General features: G+C 47.7%; 1 protein-coding gene across 2 annotated transcripts; it reads left to right on the top strand.

Moving 5' to 3' along the window:
• Positions 1–1,491: 1,491 nt before the first annotated feature.
• On the top strand, positions 1,492–4,891 carry LOC119274757. Of its 2 annotated transcripts, none has more exons than XM_037555484.1 (7): positions 1,492–2,026; positions 2,659–2,962; positions 3,074–3,512; positions 3,615–3,714; positions 3,850–3,999; positions 4,135–4,245; positions 4,319–4,891. In XM_037555484.1, the coding sequence occupies exons 1-7, from the start codon at positions 1,694–1,696 to the stop codon at positions 4,802–4,804; spliced, it is 1,923 nt and encodes a 640-aa protein (XP_037411381.1). In that variant the 5' UTR covers positions 1,492–1,693; the 3' UTR covers positions 4,805–4,891. The 2 variants fall into 2 exon arrangements, with proteins under 2 accessions (XP_037411381.1, XP_037411382.1); XM_037555485.1 differs by having other exon boundaries at positions 4,324–4,803.
• Positions 4,892–21,702: the final 16,811 nt, after the last annotated feature.

Raw genomic sequence — 21,702 nt, 5'->3', positions numbered from 1 at the left:
CACATACCTTCTAGATAAATAAAATCTATGTCACGTTGGTCGGCATAATTGTCATAAACAATAAATGAACCAAATAGTTATAAAAGATAATATATATACCACATCCGAATCATAGACAGGACGAGGGCCGATGGGGGCGGATACCAAAACCATCGCACTATATAATAAGAAGCAATAATAAAAGTAAGAAAATTATACAAGTATCGATCTAAACATACAAATAAGAATTTTTTCCTTTCAGAAAGAAGTTAAGAACAAGAGGCTCACCACGGTGGTGCCCGCGACGAGATCGGCGCGGGCGATCGACGGTGGTGAAGACGGGGACGGAACGTGACGGACCGCTAAACCTAGACAAATATTGAGGAAGATGGAGCTTGGAGGTCGAGCTTGGAGAGGAGAAAGCTTAAGTAGTGTGTCTAGGTCATTCCATCGAACACTTCATGTGCATAGGAGGTGAGCTAGAGCACCACAAAACCCTCTCCTCGTCGGCAAGAAAAAACAGAGCAGTATGAAGTGCTCTGCTAGCCGGCGAGGGGGTATATATAGGCACATCATTGGTCCCGGTTCGTGGCTTGAACCGAGACTAAAGGACACCCTTTGGTCCCGGTTCAAGCCACCAACCGGGACCAATGATGATGGGCCAGGAGCGAGGCCCATTGATTCCGGTTCGTCTCACCAACCGGGACCAAAAGGGCCAGAACCGGGACCAATGCCCCCACGAGGCCCGGTAGGCCCCCTGGCCTCACGAACCGGGACCAATGCCCTATGAATCCCGGTTCGTAACTGAACCGGGACTAATGGGTTTATCTGGCCTGAACGAAATCCTTGTTTTCTACTAGTGTGATACCATGCTGATTGAGTAGCTAATCCTTCAAAATTTCTTGAGCGCAACTAGCAGGTGGAGAAGAAGAGAGAGGAGAGTTCAGGTAAGTTCGGTTATCTTTCTTATTCATTCTTTTTTCTGCCTGCACACTACATACATCCACACTCTCTGTTTTACATTTTAGCCCTTATACTACACCTAACAATGACACTCAACTCTCCAACAAAAATGGTCGTGGGTACACAATTTTCTCCATGATGGGAATACATACGCTGAGCTGACAAGCACACAGTGAATTTATTTTGGACACAAGAGCAAAAAATTTCTCCGGTGCTTTGCGCCTGGAAAACAGAAAAGGTAAATCTCTTCGCAACGTTTGTGTAGAAACACCAAAATATTTGCACGGACCGACGGCCAGGTCTGTACGACGTGGGCACGAAATTTCCTCTGGCACGGCAATACGCACGTCGAGCTGCACAGTGCTCCGTTTGGAACGCAAGGTCGAAAATGGCGTCCTTCCTTTTCGCAGGGGAACAGTAAAGTTTTCGCCTCGGCAAAGAAAGAAAAGCTTTTTATCAGTAGCAGCAGTAAAGCTGAAGAAGACGGATCACGGGCTCACGGGCATAAATTCGCAGCCGTACGCACGCGCAACCGCCCGGGAATTGAAGCCGCTCATATGCGTTCCATGCGTGCGCCGACGCCGACCGAGCTGCCGCTGCTTCCGTGAAGAGTCCTCGCTCCGCATGTGATCGCCTCCGTCCTCCTCCGGTCCTCCTCCGGTCCTCCACCTCTATCCCTACTCCCTAGCCAGTCCTGTGCCCCCTCTCCGAGCAGCAACCCGTGGCTTGCTTTGCTTGACAGGGTGATTGAATGGGGTCGCCGACGCCGCCGCCGCCACCGACGACGCCATCATCACGGGCCAGCTGTTACTCCCTGCGCCTCCGCCGGAGGCGGGCGGTGGCGGGTTTAAGAAGGAGCAGGCAGCCGCGGGGCAAGATGAAGCTCATGTACTTTCTGATGGACGGCGAGGGGGAGGAGCAGCGGTGCCGGGCGGAGGAGCTCCGGCTGGAGGTGTCGGAGCTGGAGGCCGTGCTGGCCAAGGAGGAGCGCCTCAGCCGGGTCCTCCGCTGCTCGCTCCAGGCCGGCCGCCTGGACGCCGCCGCCTGCCGGTGCTGCCTCTCCGCCCACCTCGTCCCGGCCAAGGTAATTGATTGTGCTTGGCATACTTCTGAATTTACCTCATTCTCACTTCATTGTGCTTGGTAATTGATTGTTTTCTGTCACCGAGTGTAAAAGTGTTCCAAACATTCAGTCCCAACTCTGAACTGTAGAAACTTGAAGGCAGATGTAACATCACTCGCCGTGCATCACAGGACTTGACAGTCGGTCATGATCATGTCTCTGCTACCACCTCGTTGTCTGTTTGCCTGCAGTATTAGCTAGCTTACGAAAACTAGTTCTGTGGAAGGATGAATGCTGTGTGGCATATGGACATCTAGCTCGACAGGAGTCACAGGAGGACACCCAAAGGACTATTTCCAAATTGCACGCCACAATGCCGGATTTGTCCGCACATAACCATCCCCCATTATCCGCCACACCTCACGTCCTAGGATTCCTGCCCGCCTGCCTGCCTTCTCGTACCTGACAAATCACTTGATTGCACCTGTACGGTTTGCTTCACTAAGTGGTAACTTAACTAAGCAGTCCATACACCATTTCTTCAGTAATTTTGTTAGGCGGCATGCTAATCTGTGCTCATAGGCTCATAGCAACCATAGGTAGTTCTGATCACTGAAAGTGTTGGTTGGTAATCGGATCGATTCTCGTTGCAGATCAGGGGGCTCCTCGCGGAGCTGGCGATTGTGGAGGACGAGATATTCTACCTCGAGAAGAAGGTCGACGACCTGCGGACGCGCCTCCTCCGGGAGCGCAACTGGACCCACCACTGCATTCTTCAGCAGCAGCAGCGGCAGCGGCAGCAGGACTGGCCGCCGGGCCGGCACTGCATTGGCCGGAGGGAGCTCCATGGCGGCGAGCAGCTCCCAAGGCTGCCTGGTCCAGGCGGCGGCGGCGGCGGCGATGGAGGAGGTCTCGAGCGTGAGAGCAAGGCCTCTGCTGGGTCTGCCTCTTCGCAAGGTACAGATGAAATGAAATGTTCAGCAGACGCAATTTCAGAATTTATAGGTTGCTCAAATAGTTCTTGCAGAACAACAAGTTGATTCTGATTTTGAAATCTTTGGAGGACAGGCGAGGAGACTGATCAGAGCAGAAGAAGCAGCCACTCTTTTGAAAATCTCAGGCCTCCAGAAAGGAAAATCTGCTCGAGCAGTCCAAACAAGCTGTCAGAAGAGCTCATCAAGCTGACGGTGACCATCTTCCACAAGCTGAGCAGGACAACGGATCATGCAGACCCAGAGCTGGAGCTGAGCAGCGCGCCGAAGCTCAACATCACCTCCTGCATAGGCTCCTCCAGAAGCCTCGCCCCCAAGTTGTCCTCGTCGTCGTCGAGCGACCGTGCGGCGCCGTCGCCCATCCGCTCCGTCAAGAGCCGTGCAGCAGCGCCCCTGGAGTGCGGCGGCGACGAAGGGGAGCCGGCCGGCCGGTGCGAGAGGTTCGTCGAGTTCACCCGGAGCTCGTTCGACTCGAGCCGCGTGTGGCTGTGCCTCGCTGACATCAAGAACTTGAGGTCAGAGTGTGAGAGAGACCCTGATCATCGTCATTGCAAGAGGACGGACAAATTTTAATTTGTTGCAATGTAGCATTGAAATTTTATTTTTGTTTTCTTCAGAGTGCTGATGAACAAGCTGTGCACCGTGGATCCGAGCTTCCTGACCAACAAGCAGAAGCTGGCCTTCTGGCTCAACATCTACAACTTCTGCGTGATGCATGTACGGTTTAAACCCGAACTGACCAACACAAGAACACCATTTATCAGCTAATTGGTGAATACAAATTATATAACCTGATATATATGACCCATGAAGAAATTAACTGTGAATTTTGCCATGTTATCAAATTTTCAGGCATTTCTTCAGCACGGTCTGCCTCCATCGCCGGACAAGCTGCTGGCCCTGCTGAATCAGGCTTCAGTGAACGTGGGAGGAAGGGTGCTGAGCGTCCTGTCGATCGAGCGTCTGTTCCTCAGGCACCCCCCTGATGAGGGCAACAAGCAGGTAACTAATCTATCCACCGAATTCCACATCAATCTTGTAACCCGATTGATGTTCTTCATCTTACAGATTAATCAATTTATACAGTAGTATTATTTAACCTGAACATTTTGGATGTATGGAAAATTGGCTGAGAAGGGGATGATGATGGAGGAAGGGGAGAGGGACATGCAGCTCTGCTACGGGCTAGGGTACCCTGAACCCAACGTCGTCTTCGCGCTCTGCAGGGGCAGCCGCTCCTCGCCACCGGTAAGTATCAGCTCGATCGATCGCGATCCCCAACTGTTCTTGCCGAGCCTGACAGGATCGAGGACGTACGAAGTGCAGGTCCGGGTGTACACGGCGGAGGAGGTGTCGAGCGAGCTGGAGGCGGCCAAGGTGGAGTACCTGGAGCGGTGCGTCCGCGTGGCCGGCGCGAGGAGGAAGAAGGCGAAGTCGAAGGCCGCGGCGGCGGCGGCGACGATCGTGCTGCCCAAGCTGCTGCACTGGCACATGCGGTGCTTCGCCGACGACGTGGAGTCGCTGCTGGAGTGGGTCCACAGCCAGCTCCCGCGCGCCACCAGGGCGCCCGAGCTCAAGAGGGCCATCAGGGAACTCCTCCACCGCGGCAGGCCGCCGACGCCGGAGAAGATGGTGGAGATCGAGCCTTACGACGCCGACTTCAGATACCTACTGCCCCTCGTCTCGTGAATGCATATACTGCCGTGCCGAGCATATAGTAGTACGGATTAGGCTGCATATATATGGTGTCGTGCTGTCACTGAGTACGTACGTGTTGCTGCGTATAGTTAAACTTATTTTTGTGTAGCTATTATATTTCATTATGTGTATATGTACGTGTGGTAGATGCATGAAGAGATCAGATGAAGATAAATGGGAAAAGTCTAAAATAAACCTTGAATTTGTAGACGAAAGCTAAATCAAACCCTGAACTTTTAATCCCTGAAATCAGCACGCTGAACTATCTGATCTCGGTCTATTTTAAACCTCGAGTGAGTTGCCAAACAAGGATCGTTGACATGGCAGCTAAAACCCGGGATCGCTGACTGCCGGCGGGCTGTACTGGGCCACCAGGAGAACTTAAACTGCCGCTGGACGGTAGGCCAACCAGGCAAACATAAATATACCAGAGCAATTGAAGCGTTGTCTTGCCTCAAATTTTTTTTGAGACGTTGTCAGGAATTGAACTTCGAACCTCTCGTTGCTGCCCTTCTCCTGATAGCCACTCTATTTAATACCTGTTGTTGATAAATAAGAAGCACGAAAATATTTAACAACACACAGAAGCGTCGAGATTTTAAAACAATTCTGAAATTTTTAGATATATTTTCTTCAACATCATCAACAATTTTAAAATCTGAACATTTTTAGAATTATGCGGAAAACACAAACACATTTTGAAAACGTGAAGCCTCTTTTGAAATCCCCTACGATTTTGAAAGTGCGAACACTTTTTACAAAAAGGAATAATTTCGAAACATGAACAAAATTTGAAAACATGAACAATATTTGAAAATTTGTTCCCATTTTAGAAAAAGTTAGGAAGTATTCGGACTTTAAAATTTATTCAGGTTTCAAAATTTGTTTCCATTTTACAAAGAAATATTTATGTTTCAAAAAAACTTCTTTTGGAAACTGTTCGCACTTGTTTTGTTTAGGTTTCAAAAATCATTCTTGTTTTCAAAATTTTGTTCGTGTTTATTTTCCAAAAGTGTTCGTGCATTAAAAACTGTTCGGGGATTTTAAAAATGGTTTGTGTTTTCAAAATTTCTTTCTGTTTATTTTTTTAAAATCACAATTCCAAAAAATGTTTGGAATTTAAAAAATTATTTTTGTAAGAATACTTGGATCTCAAAATTACTAAAATTTCCAAGAAAATGTTTCAAAATTATAAATGTTTCAAATCTTGAAGTTGCAGTGTCTTATTAAATATGTTCGCACTTCCTGTTTAAGACAAAAGTCGTCTGCTAGAGTGGTTAGCGGGATGAGCATAGTAGCACCAGGTCCCAAGTACGAAATCTTGTTAGTCTTTTTTTCTTTCTCTTGTGTATTTTTAAGTCGCACCATACAAAAAAAAAAAGACACTTCGCGCCTGATGGGCCGGCGGATCATGTCCGGCCTTAGCGTTACCTGCCACGTCAACAATCCCCTTGAAAATATGCTCAAGGTTTAAAGCAGACCGGGATTAGAGAATTCGGTGTGCTGATTTCAGGGATTAAGAGTTCAGGGTTTGATTTAGCTTTCGTCTATAAATTCAAGGTTTATTTCAGACTTTTTCCAAGATAAATGGACATTGCGCTTGTTGATGGCGATGCTGTGAAGAGAATTCCTCATAAGGTTCGGAGACATTTTTCAGTTATAGCAAGATTGCAAAGGTTGTTTCATAAGGGAAACGATTGGGCGCGGTGCGCCGGCCAAACTTTCAGCCAGTTCGCACACCACGCTGGCAAACGCGCATACGCAGTGGCCCCGCGCGCCCCGCCTCCTTCCTATGTGTCTTCATCCCCTACCTCCAGCCTTACGCGCGCGCATCCCTCCCCCTCTCCCCTCCCCCGGGCTGCGATTGGGCCATCACGATCTCCATCATCGATGGCCAGGCGCTCCCTCGCCGGCCGCCATGGCCATGTCCATCCCCTAGATACAGCCTTCACAAGCACGCATCTCCTCCCCCTCCTCCCGGGCTGCGATGGGCCACCACAAGCTCCATTGCCGGTGGCCAGGAGCTCCCCTCGCCGGCCGCCATGGCTACCTGCCGCCATGCTCGGATCCATCCCGCGTATACAAGTGTTGCAACCGTCACCTTGGAAAGCTTCAACAGCAGTTGAAAAAAGCTTCAACCATAGACACAGAAAGCTTCAATGGCACTGCACAACAAGGGGAAGTTGCAACCGTAGTTGTATTTTGCTACTACCGGCGAAGCTTTTTGGTACATCCATCAGGTGGAGCTGTGACCTCGCGACGACGACAACGACAATTTGCTGCAACCGTAGTAGGATTTTGCTACTATCGTTGGAGATTTTTGCTACATCCATTCTTTTTTCTAGAACGCAATGGCTGCTACATGCAACGACGAGCTACAAACGGCGACGATGGTGACAGACTTTTTTGCTGCAACCGTTTTCTCCGTTTGCTACGACCGTGCAATAGAAAGCTGCAACGGGCGGCCATGGGAGCCACATGCCAGCGGCAACGGCAGACGTCGAGCTGCAACCGGCGGCAACAAGAGTTGCATCCAGCGGAGCTGCAACCTGCGTCTGGTGTTGCCGGAGCCGCGGCCATCACCAGCGAGGGGGAGCTGCAACCCACGGGAGAAGTTTTGCTGCATGCGTGGATCTGGATGGCGACGATTGGCAGCGAGTGCGGCATCCAGCAGAACGAGAGCGACAGAGAGAGGGGTTGCAGGTGAGGGGGTAGCGGCCAACGGGCCAGGAGGACAGCCAGGCGACAGAGAGCCGCGCTCGCGCTGCACGCAGGGAGGAAGAAGAAGAGGGAGAAGTCAAAGCACAGATCGAACGGCTGCTCGCTAGATCGGGTGGCTGGGGTTGGACCGGCTGAACCGTTTGGGCCGGTGCAATGGCGCCTAGCGTCGCCCGTTTCATAATGTTTAAAGAAAAGAGGATGTACTGTGGCATTCTAGAAACTAGGAGTACATAGATCAGAATGTAAGCCATCTCATGGTAGTGATTGGACAAGCTTCAATCTGAAACACAAAAAGTTTGCTGCTGAGCCGAGAAACATTAGACTTGGCTTAGCTATAGATGGATTCAACCCATTTTGCCACCAGAGCGCCACATATAGCATGTGCCCAGTGCTTGTTATCCCTTACAACATACCACCAAATGTTTGCACCAGGAAACCATCCTGATAATGATAGCGGGAAAAGGAAGCGTGGCAGGGCAGAAGAGAGATTATTGTTTACCCGCAGGTCCACTTTGTGGGACTTGGAGTATTGGAAAGATTTGGAACTGCAGCATAATCTTGATGTGATGCACATCAAAAAAAATATATGTGGCAGCATTATCGGCACACTTCTTAAAGGCAAGACGAGGGGGTTCAAGAGTGTCTGTAGCGCCATTGCATAGACAAGTTTGTGGGCTGGCTCGCTCCCGCGACTAGGCGGGCGCTAGGGTTTCCCCCGCCCCCCTCCCGCCGCCGCCGGCCGTCGGCCCCGCCCCCCGCCTCCGCCCCCCTTTCGCCCTCCCCCTCCTCCGTCTAGGCCGCCTCGCGCCGCCTCCCCGGGAGGTGGCCGGGGCGGAGCTCGCGCCCCTCGCCCGCAGGTCCCCTTCTTCCCCATCTCCCCCCGCTGCCCTCGGTGGGCGCCCCCGGCGCTGGCCCGGGTGGTGCCGGCGGCGGCGGGCCTTCCAGTCCCCGCGCGCGCGTGCTCCCTTCCCGGGGCAGGGAGGCGGCGGCGGTGCAGCCAGGCTTGGCTGCGGTCCGGCGGCCCTGCGGTGGCGGCCGGCGGCAGGCGTGGTGACGGCGCCGCTCCTTGGCGGCGGGGTGGCGTGGTGGTGCTGGGTGGCCGTCGATGCACCCCCGGCCCAGATCTGGGCCCGACGGGCCCCATCTGGGCCCTAACGGGCCGGCCCCCGGCATGGTCTCGTTGTCTGTGGCGCGGTGAGGAGGTGGAGCGGCTCGGACTTGGGGCGTCGGTGCTGACGGCATGCCGGCAGCAGCGCGAAGGCGGGAGCTTTACGGGCCCACGAGGGCTCGGCCGGGCCTGTGGGCCTACGGGCCTGGTGTGCTCCTGCTATTGCGTCCGGACGGCTACTGTCGCTGACGGTGGAGGTGGGGCCCTCCCGCGTGCCGATGGTGCTGATGCCCTAGTCCCGGTTCTGATTCTTCGCCGTGCTGTCCTCACTTCGCGGTGCCGTGGTGAGACGGCGTGGAGGCCTCATGACCGCGTTGGCACAGGGTGGTGGTTGGTTTGGTGGCGGGATCCGGAGCGCCCGAGGTGCGGGTTGGGATTGGGGGAAACCCCTGTCGGCGTGGCCGACTCCGGCGCGGTGGCGCCTATGGGTGCCACCTGACCTTCCGGGAGGGCGTCGGGGGCTACCCTTCCTCTCGCCTCGTCGTGTATCGGGGGAAACCCTTGGCAGCAGCGTCGTCATCGTCGCGATCCTTCTTGGTGGTGTTGATTGGTGCCGGCGCTTCGGAGTCTTGGAGCCTAGTGGATGAGCCCGGTGGGCCCAGCGATCGCGAGGCTTCTTCGTTTTTGTTGATCCGCCGTTGTCGGCATTTGTTTCTTTTGCTCTTTCCCTGTTGTTTCTTTTGGGCGTGATTGTGCTGCTTTCGCCCCAACACGTATCCCTGTATGTTTCGGTTGGTTGCTTTGTATACAAAGCGGGGGGAAACCCTTTTTCGGCATTAAAGGCAAGACGAAATATATCTTAAAATCTAGGATTGATTTGACATACCTGGGTATCAGATCCGATTTGCAGGTGAAAGATGATGGTGCATCACGGGATATGGCACCAGGTGTGTACGTCTTGGACAAGGTAAAAAAAGAATTCTGCAATGTCTTATCACGTGTGAGATTCCCACATGGATTTGCTTCCAACCTTGAAAGGAGAGTCAGTGGAGATGGAAACAAGGTATAAGGGTTGAAAACTCATGACGGCCACGTCCTACTTCAAAGGGTTTTACCTGTTATCCTTAGAGGATTGGGTCGCCCTGACTTATACAAAGCAGTTGCATAGTTGGGATAGTTCTTCAAGGAACTTTGCAGTAGAAATATCAGGATAGATGCCGTGGAGCGTCTTAGAGACAAGATACCAACTATCCCATGCGACCTTGAGAAGATATATCCTCCAGCCTTCTTTGATGTGATGGGGCATTTGGTTGTTCATCTATCTGATGAGGTACTACTTAGAGGTCTAGTATAGTATGACTGGATGTACCCAATTGAAAGGCGACTAGTCACTTTCAAGGGCCATGTTAGGAGCAGAGCTAGACCTAAGGATTCAATTGCAGAGGCCTAAAATGCTACAGAAGCATTGACATTCTGTTCAAAATACATTGAAACAGCTGATCAGCTTAGCAAAAGGGTGGGTGAAAGTAACGCCGAGCTCAATGTTTTTGATTGTTCTGTTTGAGTTACAGGGAAGAGCCGACAATATGACAAACCTAAAGATTTGGACAAAATGGTTTAGTATATGGTGAATAACTATCCTGAGATTCTATCTTATATCAAGTGCTAAGTACTGCAGCTTATACAGTGTAATCTACTAAACTTGCAACACATTCTTATATATATATTTAAATGTTTGACACAATCATTATGTTGTGCAACATCTATAAAAAGGAGTGACCCGCGCAAAATCAAAGAAAATTGACAAACCGATTAGGGCAGGATTTGTGAAATGGTTGAAGAGCAGTGTAAGCTTTTGAATTGCATTGTCAGTTTTTAAATATATTGCGTACATAGGATGACCGACTTGTCTATTTTATAACTATAGGTTAAGAAGATGCGGGAGGATGGGCATGTAGTTAATGATGCCCTTTACGCACTAGCAATGGGTCCTGATACTCAGGTAAGACATTATGAATATTGCGTTATTGGAGATGTGCACTACAACACCCTTCATGGGACGAAGGCAGGAAGGCACAAAATAGTGTTATCATGAGCACGGATACATACGACAAAGAGATAATTGAAATGTATGCTAACATAACAAACATTGTCCAGTAGCAGTATATCTCCAGTTTCGAGGTTGTTCTCTTCTGCTGTCGTTGGTATAACCTGTTTTCCAAGATCGCAAAACCCAAAGCTGATGATTATTTCAAATCCATCAATGTCAAGGCGGCGTACCACATCAACAAGCCTTTTATTTTGACAAATGAAGCAACACATATATTTTTCTTGGAAGACACATATGCACGTAACGATGACTGGACAGTATTGCAAAAGTTTGAGCAGTTGAATTCGTTTAATGAAGCTGCACAACAAGACAATGCTTACACCGCTCCTGTTGTAGAAGATTCCATAGATGTTCGTAGTATCTTGAGAATCATCACATCAATAACGTTGGCGAAAAGATTACTTGTCGGGTTGTGGACGTACAAGAGTTGATCAATAAGAAGCCAACGTTTGAGGACATTGATGATGAGATGACACTGGGGGAATTACGATTCAGACTGATACACATGGCGAAGGTGTTGACACTGCTGCTGCAGATGATGATTAGATTGCTTTTGTCGTATTTTCCTGTAAGAAGACGATTTTCTATCTACTATGAGAAATTGTGTTTGCTATGACAACTGAAATCTGATGAAGTTGTTGTTTAGTATTTTGCTGTTAATATCACTTATTATTTATGTTGATTTATGTTTGGTGATTGTATGACCACTAAAATATGATGACATTGTTCTTTAGTTGTACTCATATTTGGCTGTGAAACTTGTATTCATGACATAGTTTGATGCTAGACTACAATTTGCTCTACGTTTTCGAATGGGAACAAAGTTGACCCAAAATGGCCTATGCTTATTTATTTATTAGCAAAAGGGCCTCTGCTATTTATTTATTTATGAGAAAAAGGGGATACACACTGATTTTCGTTAATAGAAATCATTAGATGTTCACAACACTACGCTCAACTTGCTAAACAGGTTTTTATTCATAACTAGTTTCAGGAAAGTGCTCATGTCATAGCCACTGAATACATCACGAGTGCTACATACACTGCAAATAAAGAGACAATCATCCTACAGAGCACAACGATCTTGCCCATTATCTTCACAATCTCTTTCATCTCCCCATTGTTGTCAAGGCCGTTCATTAGTTATTGCTTGGCCATGATCAGATAAACTGCATCTTTAACCTTCTACTCTACATCTTCCCCTTCTATCGTTCCTTTAGTTATTTGTCCAACACCCCAACTTGCTGGTATCGGGATTCCTCGGCTAAACAAATAATCAACGGATTTCCATCCCCCCACATCAGCAACTTCCCAGAAATACAAATCATATGAATCTTCCCTTTTCTGCACAAAGCAAATTGGAAGATCATCAACGAAACTATTACAAAAATCAACAACTAAAAGCTGGCGAACAACTTAAACATATTATTACCCCATGATTCGGGCATCTGTAGAAGACTCCGGCAGGGTTGAGGATTGTAGCTGAGACGCGACAGATGACTCTACGTGACTGGCAGCAATGGCACCACACCAACAACAGCGAGTTGCGATGAGCAACTAACTGCGGTGAGTGTGTCGGCGGGGGTGTGATGAGATACACAGGCGATGGTACGAGTGGCGACTTGGCACACATCTGGTTGTTACCTCGATTGCCTGCTGAAGAGTAGGTGGACGACCCAGCAGACATGGTTGCTGCGGCCGGAGCTTCGGATGCTAGGCAGGGTACCTAGAGAAGAGGAGAAGCGAACATTGGATATGTCAGTTTCATTACTTGTAGAGTAGCATATCACTATATATAGTCTTAGTCTAGGGTTGGATTCGGACCAGCTACAGGAGCACGTCTCTCTTTTCTCTAAAACTCAGCAACGGCTCTTTACTGGTACACTAGCTTGTTCTGCTTGGATACATAAGTATTGTATATCCATGGGAGGAAAGCTGACGCCAAATTCCTTATGGTGGTATTTTTTTTTCTAATTTCCTGTATATTTTATACATTTTATTTTTATCACAACAAGCGGTGGTTTTTTACATCACTCTCCTGTAGCTATCCTTGTAAACCATCTTCACAAATTCCATGCCCATACAGCATTTTCAGATTGACAATGCATGTCCTGCATCTGTAACAAGATAACAGGGCAAACACTTGTAGTTTTTCAGTATATACCAAATGGCATTTTAGTAGAACATGAGTTGTTGCTCTTATAAGTTATGAAATACTCCCTCCAGTCCCATAATAGCTTGCAAAAACGTCTTGCATTATGAGACGGAGGGAGTACTTGTTTTGTACATTATTGATTGTTCAAGTACTGATTTTTCTTGCATACTACTAGTAGACTGATTCATAGTGAGCTCGTCCTTTTAAAAAAAATCACTTTTGCTTCACTGTAGCTAGGTTGAAACCTTCTTGTTTATATCTCTATAAATTAGTTTTTCTCTGTAAAAAATGAAGATATTTGCTGGTTGAGATAACTGTTGTTAACAAAATGTGTTGGAATCACATGGCATGATGTGCCTTTCTCAGGACGGATGAACGTTAAAAGCTGAAGAAACATTTGGAGGGAGACGGCAGTTGGGATATTCATGAAGATAGAGAATCTGGATCGAAGAGCTGATGGAACTGCTGGCGAGGAAAGAGGGTGAGAGCAACGAGTTGCAAGAGGCTCAAGGATAACTCATACCTCGGGTATGTAATTCTGCTTTCTCTCTTGGGTGTTTAGCCACTGCAACTGCACCTAGTTAACATGTTTTTAGACCAATGTTTGTATCGACGTCCGGGGCGTGCAGCGTGCTGTATGCCGATTGCCGAAGCCGGCAAGCGGTAAGTGGACCTCCTCTTCTCCCTCCTCGCTGTGGCTTGGCACCGGCCTCCTCACCTGTGTCAGCTCCATGGTCATTAGTAAGCAGCGTGCGGCGAAAACGACTCCTACCTCTGGCACGGCGACAGCGTCCCGCTCGCACCTGCCGGCGGTGAAGTCCGTCGAGTTGTCAGGAGGCTTGTTTATTGGGCCGGGCCTAGGTGCCTGATGGCCTGCCCATTCGGACCTACCCAATAAACACGACCACCGATGCCTACAAAAAAAACACGCACACAATCACCGAGCACCGGGCACCGGGCACCGGATCGAGCAGGGACAAATCCCTCCGCGTTTCTTTCCATTATTACTACACGGAGAGATTCCTCCGTGTTTCTTACCTTTCCTTACATTTTCTTTTCTTGCCACCGCACGCACCACGCACGCGACATCATACCGAGATACAAATCTGCCGAGAGATCGATCCTACGAACGTAAACTAGTGACTAGATCAAGCATGGCTACCGCCGCCGCCACGGCCGCGGCTCCGCCCGCACCGACCATGAAGCTGCTCATCGACGCGAAGGCCAAGCGCGTGCTGTACGCGGAGGCCGGCAAGGACGCCGTCGACTTCCTCTTCGGCATCCTCGCGACGCCCGTCGGCACCGTCGCCAAGCTGCTTAGGGCCGGCGGCGACGGGGCCGGCGCGGCCAACATCTACGCCAGCGCCGAAGGGATGAATCCCGCGTACATGCAGAGCAACGCCGTGCAGGACGCGCTCCTCAACTCGCACCGCTATACTCTCCTGCAAAACCCTGCCATCCGAGGCCCCCTTTCGTCCGCCACCACGGCCACGGCGGCGCCCTCGACGCCCGTGCCACAGACCATGCCGCTGTCATCGGGGTCATTCCGACCCCAATACCCGGCTGTCGCTGCGCCTACGTTGGCGACGACAGTTCCACGCGGCTGCCTTAGCTGCGGCTCCATCGTGGCCGGTGGTGGGTTCGTGCAGGGCTTGGTGACGTACACCGTCATGGACGACCTCACCATCACACCCATGTCAAACGTCTCTGTCATGGTGCTGCTCAGCAAACTCAACGGAGAAGAGAAGGGCCTCGTACTCGAGGAGAAGTCTGTCAAGATCGGTCCACAAGAGGTGCGTGATGTCGATGCATAATTTGTACTCTATTTGTTATTAATAATATCGATCTGCTCAACTAATTTGCTTGCAGGGATTGGATATTCTCATGGCTTCCCTACAGTCCAGCACCGTCCTCACCGATGTATTCATGTCCAACAATAGTGGCGTTGCCTCCCTGTCCAAGAATAAAAGGGCTCGTACATCCGGTGGCGAAATCAGTGTTGTTCAGGAGAAAAATGATAAAACCCTGGACTATTTTTTATGAATTGGTAGGACGTGATGTATGTTGCCACCGCTCCTCAAGTCTCATTCCACATGCAAACATAATGCATCTCAAAGTTTGTGTACTCCATAAACATTACTCCAAACATGACACCAATAGTTTGGACTTTGGAGAAAAACATGTTAAGAAAACATCAATTGTTAAAGGTACTCTGATTCACATCTGCCCCCTGGCTCATCTGTACACAATGAACAGTGAATTCAAAATAAATAGCAAAAAAGTCCAAAAACATCTAAAAAATCAGCTAAATGTGAGTCGACTGATTTTCCGATTTCGGTCAATCGATTTTGAGAAGGAAGAAGGAATCGCATATCACTCACTGAGTGCAAGTCCGAGTAGTGGTTGTAGCTTTGGCACTCTGAATCCCCTTGAGCTTGCATGCGGCGTCCAATTCAACCGCCTGTTCTGCTCCATGTAACACCTGCCTGCCACTCTTTTTTTTTTGGAAAAACTACCAATCTATTCATCTTCAATCATGGTAGTATAACAAACACTAGAAATAATAAAAATTACATCCAGATCCATAGACCACCTAGCGATGACTACAAGCACTGAAGCGAGCCGAGGCTGTCATCGTCCCTCCTTCTTTTAATCTAATATTCCAATAGTGACATGGGTTAGATAACACTCTTTGTGTTTGAGCTAGCTATCTGCTGTGCTCAAACAAAGAGATGTCTGACGGTAAGTAATGCCTTATTAGGTTCAAAGGATTTTAACTGGAAATCTGAGGAATCGGTGTTCCAGAGGAATTTTGATGGATTGCTCATTCGGATTGTAGGAACTGTTGCTCCAGAATGCCGCTTAAACCATTTGATTCCTCGGAGCTCATGTCTTGCGCATGGTTTTCAATTTTAGTGAGATTTTGATGAAATTCACTGAATTTCATTAATTTCAGTAGATACTAAGATACTAATGTTTTGGCCAAAATATTTCAGCAATTTCAGTAGTACATAGGAATTCAAATATTTTTCGAAATCTTTTCAAAAATTTCAAAAAAAGAATTAAATTAAACATTTCGGCCCTTTGGCTGAAATACAAACCGAAATCACTGAAGTTCACTGAATTTCGGTGATTTCAGTTGGTGCTGAAATTTATGAACAAACATCAAATGAGAAAACTGATAAGGATTTTTAGCAAAAAGATACGAACGGTAGCATGCAAATTATTTGTTTACGCTCTATCCAACACAACAGTGAGCTGTCGGATGGTAACTACAAACTCTGCAGCCTTCTCTTTTTACTGCCCATAATGAGTTGTTAGACCATAATGACTGAATTTTTTTCGTTTGCAGTGATTCCCAAAGCAGTTTACTCAATATTACCTCGCAAAGTACATGATTGGTGGACACACGATGAAGGTTAAAGTATTTCATCGAGACTACAATGAGCATCGAGAAGTCCTAATGAAGACAATGAAGGATGGCGGGCAGCCATCACAAGGGGTTAGCCTAGAGTCGTGCGCGCATTACACATGGAGGAGGGCACAATATGAGCATTCCGCTTCACCTTCTCCAGCAACCAGAATGTCTTTTGCCTCTTTCTTTACAGTCTTTAGTACAGCTGTGGTTCATTCATTCTTTACTTGATGCTTCTGTAGTTCTTCAGTATATGTACCGGTGCATCGAATTATGCATTCGTGCTTGAATCTATATTTGTAATAAACATGGTTCGATATGAAATAAATGATTGCCTACTTTCGAATTCAAAATCTATAATTTTTAAATGTAGGGATTAAATTAGGAATTAAATTAGGGATTACAATGCACACGGTTTGCAAATGTAAAATGTCTGCGATAAACATGGAGATTAGACACGTTCTCGGATCCACTACGTATGTGCGATCAATCTCTACTGCACACATGATCAGCCAAGAAAATATGTGTGAGACTGACAACAGTATCGGACGCAGTTCCTTCTTATTAAATGTTTGTGAAAGTCACTTTATCACACACACTTGGCAATTATGGACTGTTACTCGTGCGCATCGCAAACGTTTGCTCATAGAAGAACTTGTGCGATAGGTCTTCATCCGACGCGGGTACGACATATGAATTGTGTGGGATATATTCAGGCTTCGCATGCAGTTTTATAGGGACAACTGTATGCACTCTTACATCGAATCGCATACAGTCGAGTCGAGGAAAAGTAAATGTGTGTGATTGTCTGCTTATCGTACATGTCCTATAATCGTGAACTTTTTGTGATGGGTCGCGCATCGTAAACATAGTACCACAGAATACCGACTGCGATGGCAATGCAAGCACAAACAAGTAGCAAGGATGGAGCATTTGGGATATTCGAAACAGTTTTATAAGGACAACTGTATGCATCATGGCTCCCTATTCCCAACAGTTTCTGGGTCGTGTGGGAAGGACCCCCCTATCGCTCACACTCGCCAGGCGGCGGTTTAAAATGCCATCGCAGAAAGGGGTTAAAAATCATTTGTATAGTAGCTCGTTGTACGAGTGTGAGATCAAGAGATTTCATTCCAACCATTTCAACCTTGATTTCTAGCCTTCCCCAAATTGCTTAGCATATGATTGTTCAGTTTATTGCTACTGCTTTCTTGAATGTCAAATACATGTTCCTTCAACCATGAGATCATATGCAACTCCCGAATACCGGAGGAATACCTTGTGTGCTATCAAACGTCACAACATAACTGGGTGATCATAAAGATGCTCTATAGTTATCTCCGAAGGTGTTTGTTGAGTTGGCATGGATTGACATTGGGATTTTTCACTCTGAGTATCGGGGAGGTATCTCTGGGCCCTCTCGGTAATACACCTTTGGGCCCTCTCGATAATACACATAATAAGCTTGCACGCAAATGACTAAGGAGTTAGTTACAAGATGATGTATTACGGAACGAGTAAAGAGACTTTTCGGCAACGAGATTGAACTAGGTATGAAGAGACGGACGATCGAGTCTCGGGCAAGTAACATACTGATAGACAAAGGGAATTGCGTATGTTGTCATTTTGGTTCGACCGATAATGATCTTCGTAGAATATGTAGGAACCAATATGGGCATCCAGGTTCTACTATTGGTTATTGACCGGAGAGGTGTCTCGGTCATGTCTACATAGTTCTCGAACCTGTAGGGTCTGCATGCTTAACGTCCATTGACGATATAGTGTTATATGAGTTATATGATTTGGTGACTATTGGGGATATTCCCCACGACCAAGACCCAACTCAGCAGGACAAGCCGCCCTAAGGCTTAAGTCATTTCTGGGTTTAAGTCACCCTGACGTTAAGTCATCTCTGGATTTAAGCAGACATGTTAAGTCATCTCAGATCCTAACCCGGCAGGTGTAACCCGGCATGTGAGACCCGATGGGTGAGACTAGGCGGTTGAGACCTGGCAGGTGAGACCCAATAGGTGTGACCCGACAGATTGTAAGCCGATGGATTGTGACCCGACATATTGTAAGTCGGCGGATTGTAAACTGGCAGATTATGACCCGACAGACAGTTATGACCCGACAGACAGTTATGACCCGGCAGACAGTTATTACCTGGCAGACAATTATAACCCGGTAGACAGATTGTGACCTGACAGATACATGGAGTCACAGAGATGAGTCTCTTGGGGTTAAGAAGGCCAAGACGTTAAGAAGCCCACGGAGAGAAGCCCAAGACGTTAAGAAGCCCACGATGAGAAGTCATAATAGTTTAAGTGTTAAACCGACTCGGACTCTACTTGTAACCCGCCCCTTCAACTTATATAAGGAGGGGCGGGGTGAACCAAGAGGGTCAAGTTTTTTTAGACGTCTGAATAGATAGGTCTCAATAGACAAGTTAAGACAGACAAGTCAATAGCTCTTGAGGGAGAGGTAGCCAAAGAGCACCCTTGTAATCGTGAGCATCATGGTCATCAATATCAATGAAGCAGGATGTAGGCGTTTACCTCCACCGTGAGGGGACGAACATGGGTAAAACCTCACGTCTCACGATTACGACCAACCTCGTTCAAGCTACTACCTAGTTGTGATGGCATCAAGACAAGTCCTCTCACTAGGACATCTGTCGTGACAAAACCACCATAGTGATCGAATGTTGTTTGGAGTCCCTGATGAGATCACGGACATGACGAGGAGCTCCAGAATGGTTTGGAGGCAAAGATTGATATATAGGACCATGATATTCAGACACCGGAAGAGTTTCGGAGTGCACCGGGTAGTCATCGGATCACCGGAAGGGGTTCCTGTTGGGGAACATAGCAGAAATTCAAAATTTTCTACGCATCACCAAGATCAATCTATGGAGTAACTAGCCACGAGAGAGAGGGGAGTGCATCTTCATACCCTTGAAGATCACGATGCGGAAGCGTTGCAAGAACGCGGTCGGTGGAGTCGTTCACTAAGCGACTCAGATCGCGGCCAAATTCGATCTAAGCACCGAACAACGGTGCCTCCGCGTTCAACACACGTACATCTCGGGGACGTCTCCTCCTTCTCGATCTAGCAAGGGGAGAGGAGAAGTTGAGGGAGAGCTCCGGCAGCACGACGGCGTGGTGGTGGAGCTTGCAGTTCTCCGGCAGAGCTTCGCCAAGCACTACTACGGAGGAGGAGGTGTTGGGGAGGGAGAGGGCTGCGCCAGGGGAAGGGTGAAGCTCCCATGCGCCTTCCCACTATATATAGGGGTGGAGGGGGCTGGTTTCTTGCCCTCCAAGTCCACTGGGGCGTTGGCAAAGGTGGGAGAAAAGAAATCCCATCATTTCCTTCCCCAGCGATTGTTATCCCCTTTTTTTAGGGATCTTGATCTTATCCCTTCGGGATATGATCTTATTCCTTCTAAGGGGGATCTTGGTGCGCCTTGACCAGGGATGTGGGGCCTTGCCCCCACTACCCACGTTCATGTGGGTCCCCCCATGCAGGTGGGCCCCACTCCAGAACCTTCTAGAACCTTCCCGGTACAATACCGAAAAATCCCGAACATTTTCCGGTGGCCAAAATAGGACTTCCCATATATAAATATTTACCACCGGACCATTCCGGAACTCCTCATGACGTCTGGGATCTCATCCGGGACTCCGAACAACATTCGGTAACTGCACACTAATTCCCATAACAACTCTAGCGTCACTGAACCTTAAGTGTGTAGACCCTACGAGTTCAGGAATCATGCAGACATGACCGAGACAGCTCTCTGGCCAATAACCAACAGCGGGATCTGGATACCCATGTTGGCTCCCACATGTTCCACGATGATCTCATCGGATGAACCACGATGTCAAGGATTCAAGCAATCCCGTATACAATTCCCTTTGTCAATCGGTATGTTACTTGCCCGAGATTCGATCGTCGGTATCCCAATACCTCGTTCAATCTCGTTACCGGCAAGTCACTCTACTCGTTTCGTAATGCATGATCCCGTGACTAACTACTTAGTCACATTGAGCTCATTATGATGATGCATTACCGAGTGGGCCTAGAGACACCTCTCCGTCACACGGAGTGACAAATCCCAGTCTCGATTCGTGCCAACCCAACAGACACTTTCGGAGATACCCGTAGTGCACCTTTATAGCCACCCAGTTACGTTGTGACGTTTGGCACACCCAAAGCATTCCAACGGTATCCGGGAGTTGCACAATCTCATGGTCTAAGGAAATGATAATTGACGTTAGAAAAGCTTTTAGCAAACGAACTACACGATCTTGTGCTATGCTTAGGATTGGTTCTTGTCCATCACATCATTCTCCTAATGATGTGATCCCATTATCAATGACATCCAATGTCCATGGTCAGGAAACCATAACCATCTATTGATCAACGAGCTAGTCAACTAGAGGCTCACTAGGGACATGTTGTGGTCTATGTATTCACACATGTATTACGGTTTCCAGTTAATACAATTATAGCATGAACAATAGACAATTATCATGAACAAGGAAATATAATAATAACCATTTTATTATTGCCTCTAGGGCATATTTCCAACAGTCTCCCACTTGCACTAGAGTCAATAATCTAGTTCACATCACTATGTGATCATAATGAATCCAACACCCATGGGGTTTGATCATATCTCGCTTGTGAGAGAGGTTATTAGTCAATGGGTCTGAACCTTTCAGATCCATGTGTGCTTTACAAATCTCTGCGTTATCTTGTAGATGCAGCTACCACGCACTATTTGGAACTATTCCAAATAACTGTTCTACTATATGAATCTGGCTTACTATTCAGAGTCATCCAGATTAGTGTCAAAGTTTGCATCGACGTAACCCTTTACGACGAACTATTTTACCACCTCCATAATCGAGAAAAATTCCATAGTCCACTAGTCACTGAGGATAACTTTGACCGATGTCCTGTGATCCATTTCTGGATCACTCTTGTACCCCTTGACTGACTCATCGCAAGGCACACTTTAGGTGCAGTACACAGCATAGCATACTATAGAGCCTATGTATAAAGCATAGGGGACAACCTTCGTCCTTTCTCTCTCTTCAGACGTGGTCAGGTCTTGAGTCTTACTCAATACTCACACCTTATAACACAGCCAAGAAATCCTTCTTTGCCGATCTATTTTGAACTCCTTCAAAATCTTGTCACGGTGCGTATTCATTTGAAAGTACTATCAAGCGATTTTTGATCTATCCTTATAGGTCTTGATGCTCAATGTTCAAGTATCTTAATCCAGGTTTTCCATTGAAAAACACTTTTCAAATAACCCTATATGCTTTCCAAAAATTCTACATCATTTCCGATCAATAATATGTCAACAACATATAATCATCAGAAATGCTATAGTGCTCCTACTCACTTCTTTGGAAATACAAGTTTCCAATAAACTTCGTATAAACCCAAAATCTTTGATCATCTCATCAAAGCATATATTCCAA

The sequence above is a fragment of the Triticum dicoccoides genome, chromosome 3B (genome assembly GCF_002162155.2).
Source record: "Triticum dicoccoides isolate Atlit2015 ecotype Zavitan chromosome 3B, WEW_v2.0, whole genome shotgun sequence".
Taxonomy (NCBI): Eukaryota; Viridiplantae; Streptophyta; class Magnoliopsida; order Poales; family Poaceae; genus Triticum; species Triticum dicoccoides.
Note: the sequence above shows the minus strand (reverse complement) of the source record. Positions and strands in the feature narration are given on the sequence as shown.

Excerpts from the sequence above, each read along its gene's own strand:
- LOC119274757 (XM_037555484.1), top strand. The coding sequence starts at position 1,694 with ATGGGGTCGCCGACGCCGCCGCCGCCACCGACGACGCCATCATCACGG. Across the intron at positions 3,513-3,614 it reads GCTGACATCAAGAACTTGAG|AGTGCTGATGAACAAGCTGT; the intron begins GTCAGAGTGTGA and ends TGTTTTCTTCAG. Across the intron at positions 3,715-3,849 it reads ACAACTTCTGCGTGATGCAT|GCATTTCTTCAGCACGGTCT; the intron begins GTACGGTTTAAA and ends TCAAATTTTCAG.